Below are 10176 nucleotides of genomic sequence, written 5' to 3'. Positions count from 1 at the left end.
CACACAGGACATTATCAGAGCATAATGTCCTCTCACTCGGGGTAAATTGCTTACATAACCAATGCTAAAATTCACATAATGTGTAGGTAGGAATGCATTTACAAATGTCTGTTAAGGTGACCTCCATGTGTTGTTCATGTTTAATATACGCTTTGTAGATGTTATCAAGAGCCCTAATGTAAAGTGAAGGCTATTCATTGCGACCGTGAGGTCGCAAGTTACTATACAAACCTCCACCGGATGTCCGTCATGTCACGTCACGTCACGTCACGTGACACGTCACATCACATCACGCCACACTTTTGGCCCTACTCTTATCTCTGGCACCGTTGCCCCTATCCATGCCAAACTTTGCACACACTCCTTGGCTGCCAAACCACAACCTCCACCCCTGATTTCTCACATGCCCCTCTTCTAGCGCCACCATGAGGTTGATTATCTCCTTACTGGTTATTTATATCTGTCTGTTAATGTGGCCTCCTTGTTTGTTCATGGTTATGCTTTGTAAAACATTGCTTAAATATCTATAAATCATTAGTAGATGTTATCAAGAGCCCTAATGTAAAGTTAAGACTATTCATTATTTACAACTGTCTGTTAATGTGGCCTCCATGTTTGTTCATGTTTAGCAGTTTGGCAAGTTTGGCATGGATAGGGGAAACGGTGCCGGAGATAAGAGTAGGGCCAAAAGTGTGACGTGACGTGATGTGACGTGACGGACAGACTGACGGAGGGAATGACAGACAGCCGAGGTTTTCATAGTAACTTGCAACCTGATGGTTGCAATGAATAGGCTTCACTTTACATTAGGGCTCTTGATAACATCTACAAAGCGTATATTAAACATGAACAACACATGGAGGTCACCTTAACAGACATTTGTAAATGCATTCCTACCTACACATTATGTGAATTTTAGCATTGGTTATAAATGATTTAGTAAGCATTTACAAATGTATATAAATGGTTTATTCATGATTAGTTTACTACTTACTAATACCTTACTAATAACATGTACATAATGTTTAAAACAGTTATAAATGTTTAGTTAAACATTTACAAATGTCAATAAACAGTTTGTTCATGTTTATTACTCATCTATAAACTGCTTATAAATGTTTATAAATGATTTATAACAGGTCATTATGTGCTACCTTTACGGTATCGATGCAAGTCTGAAGTCCACAAAGTAAAAGTGAACCCTCCCAATATGCAGTTATGTCGTGGTTACTTGTTCTCATGTTTTTGTAACTTATATTTGTATTTCTCTTAACCACATTTAGTTTTTATTTTTAGATAGCATGTTGTTTAGACAGATGCTAGGTCAATTGTTTGTGTGTTTCCTAAACCCACCAGGCTTGAGTTAAGACCCTCCTCGAGGAAACGCCCCTCTCAATAATCTTAAGTATGAAAGTGCATATAGTGCTACACTAACCGATAATCGGGCTATTTAATTACCCTCCCGACAATCGGGCTGCCTCCGACTGAAGCGGGCCCGACAATCGGGCATGAATGTCGTCTAGCGTGAGGTCTCACAGATCCACTCGGAGCCCAGCCGAGTGGCTCGGAGGACGATCGGGGGTAGCCCGACTCTTTTCAAAAATGTTTGATATTTTCCTGGATCAGTACTGGTCTGGAAGACTGGAACAGCAGCAGGGGACTGAGAGAAAATAGGTACAGCAGCCGCTGATAGACGCACGTCTCTTAGCATACATCGACTGAGTGACAGATCCATCTCTTTTTTTCTCTCCACCTCTCCCAATGTCTCTCATTCACTCACACACACGCGCCCGCACACAGACACACTTTTCATAGCGTCCGTCTGTCCATCAGGTTGTATCATGAATGATTGGGATTTAAATTAAAACTCAACGGTAACGCGATCCAAAAACAAACAAACAGAAGAAATAACGCTACCAGCCACTGTCTGCAGTCAGTCACAGGCTGCGACCAGCAGTCCAGCACATCACACCAAAGAAGTACACGCTTATCCTGATCTACGGGGGCTCTCCCCTGACCTACAAGCCTACAACGTACCGGTAGGCACGAAAGGGAGACAGTTTGGTCTTGGAGATCTATATGTTCTGTGTGCGCTACACCGTCATACGACTAATCATAAATCAGGCACCGTGAGAAGGAGCAGCACTTGACTATAGCGCAGGAAAGAGAGAGGGGATGTCAGAGTTGGATGGACATGAAACGTGTCAAAGTGAACTCATATTATCATCAAAATAGTGCATGTGCGTGCGTGTTTAAAGCACAGCGTTCAGAACAGCCCCCGTGGCAAATTTGTATAAATTATATTATTTATTATTGCTGTGTTCGAGCCCGACTCAATCGGGATAGAATCCTGTAGCGTGCCGAGCGCCCGACTGTTCAAAACGGCTAGTATGAGCCCGTTTAGATTATCTGGTCAAATAATCTGAAAAAATTATCCTGTAGTGTTTAAGTCTACCCGATTCAGTCGGGCCCGATTATCGTGTAATGTATGGCCGGCTTTAGCAATACTACCTATACTGATCCATTACAATAATACACGCAGCATAATACGCCCAAAGCCATATCCAAACTATAACAATTTAACTGATAATTTTTATTTTGAGCACAGTAATGATAAATTAATAGCTTTCTCATTACGTTTTTCTCTTTAGCAAACTTAAAAAGTTTTCCCTTTTTTAAGCACAGTGCAATGTAAGTTTTTTTAGCACAGTTTATTTTGAGCACTGTAGTGACAAATTAATAGCTGTGCATTGTGCAAATGCAGTCAGTACAAGTTTTAAGATTGTCTTCATGCCTTTATTAGGTCTGACTTTATCCACCCTCCATGTGTCCGGCAAGGATTTCAGCCACTCCTGTAAGTTCTCGTGTTTCCGCGAGGCGGGTCTTAACTCAAACCTGGTGGGTTTGGGAAACACGCCAATTGTTTACCTGGCATCATTCCAAATGTTTGTTTGAAATTTTTAATTTGAATGTCTCCAGCATTTCAAAAAATGGATAAGAGTGAGTCCCAAATAACAATGAATCTGTCCACATGTTACAAGGGAACAAGACATGAGGAATATAAACTGAGAATCTAAGTAGAATAATAAACAAAAGATCAGATAAAAGATGTACTAACAATCTGTTACTGTATCCTCTTTAGATCACCAACCAGTGTCCACAGCAGAGTTACTCCACCAAAAAAGTACCTGAAAGTTGACCCTGAAAACAGCCATGATGAGAGGAAGCTGCCATTCTTTCCCCTTCTTATTTCTGTTGTTCACGCTTCATCTTAATCCCATTCTGGCTTACGCTTACTTCCTGACTGCAAACTGCACTGTTCTTTACTCTGACGATTTCACTGCTGGTGTTTCAGTGGATTGTGGTGAGCGTTATCTCGAAAGTGTACCGGATGACATTCCCAGAGACGTTATATCATTGGCAATATATGGAAATCTCATCCAAAAGATACAAAGGACAGATTTTTACAATCTGTCAAATCTTACATATTTGGATCTGAGTTCTAATTTTATAACTAATGTAGATAACGGTGCTTTTGTATCTTTGGTGCAACTTACAGTGCTCTACATGAGCTCAAACAAACTAACAAGACTGACAGACAATATGTTTCAGGGACTGTCTAGCCTCTTGACACTGGATTTGCATGATAATGATATCCAAATCATCAACCCTGCTGCCTTCCAGTCACTCACCAGCTTACAGGAACTATATCTGTCATCAAATCATATTACAGATATCATCACCATCTTAGAACTACCAAGCTTGCTGGTGCTGGAACTGAACATTGATGAAATAGAGTCTTTTGAGTCCAAAGATCTGCCATTAAACATGTCCTCTGGGCTCAGGGAGTTGATAGTTGATTCACCGTCGATAAAAAGGTTTAGCATCACAACAGCTGTATTTCCACATCTTAAGACAATCGACCTGTCAAGATGTTGTAATGATACTGGATGGGAGTGGGACGTACCAGACAAGCATTTTCTAAGGAATATAACGACGGTGTGTTTGGATGTTTCTATTGGGTCTTATAATGCCACCAGAAAGGCTCTACAGAGCCTTGTTTCACTGGAGACCCTAGGCCTACACATGAGATTTAATGATGAGTGGAAAGACAGACATCTCTTAAATATTGTCTGCAAAATACCCGCACTGAGGACACTCAGTGTGATATTGTACAACAATGGCAGCCTTAGTCAAACACTGTCTTATTGTACTCAGCTAACCAATCTATCAATTAATCATCTGATGACTGAACTGCCTAAGGATTTAATAAAACAAATGAATCAACTGAGTCACCTGGACCTCAACTTGAACAACCTTCATAAAGTGCCAGACGATGTTAAGAATCTCTCCATGCTTCAAATCCTCGAGCTGAGATTCAATCGTATTAATGATTTAAGCTGCTCAGACTTCTTAAATTTAACCAGACTCACACACCTTTATCTAGATCACAACGACATACATGAACTCAAACTGTGTGTTTTTCAACATCTTAATGAGTTAAAGGTTCTAACTGTGAGTCAGAATTTAATTACGTGGTCTGGTGACACATTCACGACTGGCCTACAAAAACTAGAGATTTTGGCTTTAGAAATTAAAAAAATCCATTGGCCCACTGAATATGATGTAATGAGATTGAAATCACTCAAGCACTTACACATGTATTGCAAAACCATGTTTGTCTCCAAGTCATGGGAGAACAACTATTTTGAAGGACTAGATGAACTTGAAACACTAGAAATGTATCTGGATTATAATGATGACCCCTTTAAAATTACATCTACACCTCCCCATGAGTTACGATGTCAAAACTTTAATACCACCCTACCGCAGAGGCTGAAGAGCTTCAAAATACAAATCAGTCCAGCAGTTTATATTCAGTCCCCGCATATTACACATATCGTATGGGAGATGCTCTCAGATATGAAACATTTGGAACGTTTGGATGTCACGTGTGGTAAACAACAGGACCCAGGCTCATTTAATCTACCACAGCTGAAGACTCTTTCCTTTCATGGCTGTAATCTGACATCCCTGGATTTCCTGGCACAAGCCAATCTGACTCAACTCTTCTGGCTGGACCTGAGCTACAGTGAGCTGACGGTGATCAATGTCTCTGTGTTCAGTTCTCTCCCTGCTCTCAGGTACATTAACATGGATGACAACCCTTTTGATTGTTGTGATTGGTCTAATGTTGAATTTCGGCACTGGGTGCTGAACAACAAACAAACACTGGTAGTTGATGCTCACCGCTACACTTGTGGCTTTCCTCTGGCTAAAAAGGGAACCAGGTTTCTGGACTTTGACTTTTATTCCGGTTGTGTGGACACTGACTTCAACTGCTTTGTTTCCTCCACTTGTGTGATTGTGCTGACTCTGCTCACATCCTTCACCTACCACTTCCTGAGGTTGCATCTTTTCTATGGCTACTACCTCTTCCTTGCCTTCCTTTATGATGCCAAGCAAAGAAAGAGGGGGTCTCCTGAGCGCTACGATGCCTTCATCTCCTACAACGTTCACGATGAGCTCTGGGTTTGCAGAGAAATGCTTCCAGTGCTGGAGGGAGAGCAGGGCTGGAGACTCTGTCTGCACCACAGAGACTTCCTACCAGGTACAAACCTCGATTTCTCTAAATAATACTGTATTTATCTAAAAGTGTCTGTAGGAAGTAGGAATCTATCTCCCTGTCTCTCAAAAAGTGAACCGGTGTTCTTCCAAGCACAGGTCTCTGCCAGGTCAGGTACTGTAGGTTATTGTGGCCTCCTGGTGGCACTATATAATGGGGCTATTTGAAAAGGATCCTCTTCGGTCTTTCACAGCAATCTGACACTGCATTCATGATTTGAAGTATTTTGTTCAAACTAGACCAATCCGTTGGAAGCCAATTAGGAAGGAATATGAAATATATCGGACAAATCTGTCGTGATCACATGACTATAGAGATGCTGTCTACTGATTTGCCAGATTTTTACAAAATCTGAAGGAGTACTTTCAATATAAAATAAAAAGCAAAACTCTGCATCATGGTGTGGGACAGTCACAGAGGTTCTGAATTGGCTTCCAGGGAGTGTGTGTGTGCACATTCTGCACAATCTGGCTGGATTAGCTCAACGGATGGACGGATGGACGGACGGACACACACACACACACACACACACACACACACACACACACGCACACACGCACAGACAGACAGACAGACAGACAGACAGACAGACAGACAGACAGACAGACAGACAGACAGGGTGCAAAACAGAGTATTGTCTTTTGGCCTGGCGGAGACAATAATGTATCTACTGTATGTTTTCTTTCCAGGTAAACCCATCATAGAGAACATCACAGATGCCATCTATGGCAGCAGAAAAACCATCTGTGTGATCAGCCATCATTACCTGGAGAGTGAATGGTGCTCTAGAGAGATCCAGATGGCCAGGTGGGGGCGCCATTTCACTGATGTTTCACTGTAAAATTCATGAAAAGAATATGAGGGCCACATTTACACACATGAAAGCGGCAGCACAATTTGTATAGGCCTATTATGCTGAATTGACTTTCATTCTTTTTATTTTTCATAGATTGATAATAACCATTGGTTCTCAAACCCAAGGACTCCCATAACTCTGAGAGCATACAAATGGAACCAAATGGACCCTTACGGGTCCATTTGGTTCCATTTGTATGCTCTCCGAGTTACACATCTTTTTAAGGGGTAATTTGGAATCCCCAAGTTACCCTGGGCCACACTTTGAGACCCAGTGTTGTAGCAGAGAGTTTCCAGTGAGCCAACATGCTCAATATCAGCACCCTGACTCTGTTTGACCAGAATGGAACAGAGCCTTCATTAGTATCATTAACACCTGTGAAGGAAGTGGGAAGAAACCCAACTTCTCTCCAAAATGGCTGCTGTGCATATAGCCTATTGACTTTCATTCTTATTTATTTCTCATGGCATAGATTGATAATAACCAGTAATCATCATCAACAACAACAACAACAACAATACCTGTAATAACCATTAAGACGCCCTAAAGGCGGAAAGCGACCTCGCCCTAAAGGGTGAGAACGCAGGGAGGGCGGCGCTTGCCCAAATGTCGCTATGATTAATTATTATGCCAGTCTCATGGAAGCTAATTTACGTTCTGTAGGGTGGAAATGGGATAGATCGCTCGTTTTCGGTGGAGATGAGGCCCGCCATCTTAGCATTCAATATAGCTCTGAAACATGAAGATCGCTGATTACATTACGTACGCCTATACAAACTACACAAACATTCAGATTTCACAAACAAAGTGCTTTATAAAGTCTCAAATCTGTCTAAATACTGGCCGGCATTATATAATTCTTTTATAAGAAGCCTTTTTATACTGTTTTCCCATGCATTTCCTTGTGTTCCCATGCATTTCTTTGTGGCCTTGCAAAAATGGGTCAGGAAATAAAGTACATGGGAATACAGAAAAATGTCAGATAAAAAGGCTTCTTATTAAAGAACACAAAGGATCTGGGTACTTATATAATGCCGGACAGTAGGCCTATTTAGACAGGTTTGAGACTTTATAAAGCACTTTGTTTGTGAAATCTGAATGTTTGTGTAGTTTGTATAGGCTCCCGAATTTGCCTCCGCCAACACAGGTAAATCCTCATCCATGACGGTCGTACGTCAAAGTCATGTTATCAGCGACCGTCATGTTTCTGGGCATCTGCGTTACTTGGCAGGTTAGTTACTCGCCAGTGTCGGGAGGTAAGCATTTTACCAGGTTAGCATTCACCTGTGTTAGTTTTACTGAGGTTAGGGTTAAGGTTACATTAAGACAGTCTTACCGAGACTTCCGCATTGTGACATTGGGACGACGGTAGGAGAGTCTTACAGACATTGTCATACACTCCTACTGAATGGTCGGCAAAACTGTAATAGTGGCTCTACACATGCACAAATGCGAATATAGGACACTGGAGTAGTTCTGCCAACGGTTTGCGATTAAGTTGGAAGCCTTGTTTAAAGTATTAGTCTGTATTCTTCAATAAAAATAGTTTTTACAAAGTCGCATTTGTGCATGTGTAGAGCCGCTATTACAATTTTGCCGTCCATCCAGCAGGAGTGCATGACAATGGGCCCGATTCATCAATCTGGTCTGCTTAAAAATGTCTGTTAGCAAAAACGTAGTCAGATTCATCACGCAGTGTGTATATCCCATTTTGTGCGTATCACAGGTGTATGGCTAAATGAATTTGGACGGCTGCCAGTTGAGTGTAAAAACAGGAGCACAGCTTCAATAGTACTTATGGCAGGACCATATAGTAGAAAGCATGACTCAGCACTCTGTAGTCTGCTCTGGGAACTACATTAAACTTAAACTACACCATGGCTTTGCTGTTGAACTTGGCTCTCATCAAAAAAAAAAAAAAAAATCTGATCTGTTACAATTAAATCTGTCCTGCCGATTGTATTTCGAGCCTAAATCCCCGCCAAAAAACATTGATGAATCTGACACCGAACTTGAGAATTGTCCTAATGCAGTATTTTGGCCGTAAAGTGCTTCATGAATCGGGCCCATCAGTAAGAATCTCCTACCGTCGTCCCAATATCACAATGCGGAAGTCTCGATAGGAGTTTCTTAATGTAAGGCTATGTGCACCTCTGCGCGGTCCAAGTGACCACAATGGAGCGCTCCCTACCTCCGGTTCAGCTAATTACAAGCTTCCAAAATGGGTTTGGGGCGTGGTTATCCCGTTTCCATCCTACAGAACATAAACTTGTGTCCTGGAACTGTTGTCACACATATCCATACAAGTACAGATACAATGACATGCTTGTGCCAAGAGCACTCTCCGCCTTATTACACAAAGACATGGTCACAGTGACCAACAAGAGTGTGGACCCACACATACCATGCAGGCCACACAAAACAAGTCCCAACAAACACCACATACAACACCATACAGTGATATGGGTCGTCGGGGGCGCACAACACGAGACTATGGCAACACTGGTCTTCACAATCCTCTGCAGCAGTCTACAGTCCTGGGCAGTCAGGTTACCAAACCACACTGTGATACAACCTGTCAGAACAGAGAACACTTTCTATGGTGCGACGATAGAAATTCACAAGAGTCTTGGTGCTCAAGCCAAATCTTTTGAGGCGCCTCAGAGAGTACAGTCGCTGCTGTGCTTTCTTGAGGATACATTTGGTGTTTTTTTTTTTTTTTACAGTCTATGGTCGTCACAATCGACAGTCCCCATACACTACATTTAGGTGTTAAATATTAAATCATCTCTTTAACCAATAAACACCCTTTGTAAATTAAACTTGTCTGAGTGTAAATGTCCTCTGGTCTCCCTGTGTGCAGCTTCCGTCTGTTTGATGAACAGAAGGACGTGTTGATCCTGGTGTTTCTGGAGGACATTCCAACCCACCAGTTGTCTCCCTACTATCACATGAGGAGGCTGGTGAAGAGACACACCTACCTGAGCTGGACCCAGGCTGGACAGCACCCTGGACTGTTCTGGGAAAACCTACGCAGAGCGCTTAATACTAACCTGGAAATTAATAACCTATAATTACGAATGATGGACTATTTTTTGTCAAGTGACCCAAATAGTTTTATGATAAGAAACTCAAAGGTTCAGTGCTCAGATAACCTCGCCTACCAGGCTTTCTGGGGGAAAGCCTGGTGTTTGTTTACAACAGGCCGTTTGGTTTCCGCCTAAAGCGCAGAAGCGGCATCGCTTTGATTTGGTTCCCCCCGTTTGTTTCCCCAATTCCTATTAAAATGCTCGAGTAGTCTGGTGCTAGTGTAGTCTTGCCAGTCGCTAACAGTTGGACTAAAAGATGCATATACCAAACGAATTTTTCAAAAGCAAAACTACTCCGCATCAAGGAGTTTATTAGGTAGGCCCTAAATGTATGTCCTTGAGCGCAGGGGAATATTTTGGGTTAAAACTGAATCCAGTTTGAAAGTTCCGTCAAATTGTAGTCCTTTGAGTACTACACCATGACGTGTTGTGGTTTCCGCTCCACACCGGTTACAAGTTAAAACCCTGAAAAGTGAAGTGATCCCAGACTAGTGCCCAGATACCAACTACTTCTCTAGACTGTTCTGGCAGAACCTCAGAGCTCTGGACACACCACTGACCTGGCTTTGAATGAATAATCTGCTGTTTCATGTAATTATTTTGCG

The 10176-nt window shown here is 42.0% G+C and overlaps 1 protein-coding gene across 1 annotated transcript; it reads left to right on the top strand.

The window, feature by feature from the left end:
• Positions 1 to 4923: 4923 nt before the first annotated feature.
• LOC308297454 (toll-like receptor 13) lies at positions 4924 to 9556 on the top strand (the record flags this gene model as incomplete). The annotated part of the gene is made up of 3 exons (XM_080740860.1): positions 4924 to 5611; positions 6316 to 6433; positions 9346 to 9556. 3 exons carry the CDS (start codon positions 4924 to 4926, stop codon positions 9554 to 9556), a joined length of 1017 nt encoding a protein of 338 aa, XP_080596986.1.
• Between the last annotated feature and the right edge of the window lie 620 nt (positions 9557 to 10176).

This window comes from Nannobrachium achirus, assembly GCF_963921795.1.
Source record: "Nannobrachium achirus genome assembly, chromosome: 13".
NCBI classification, from domain to species: domain Eukaryota; kingdom Metazoa; phylum Chordata; class Actinopteri; order Myctophiformes; family Myctophidae; genus Nannobrachium; species Nannobrachium achirus.
This window is presented reverse-complemented; position numbering and strand designations above follow the sequence as displayed.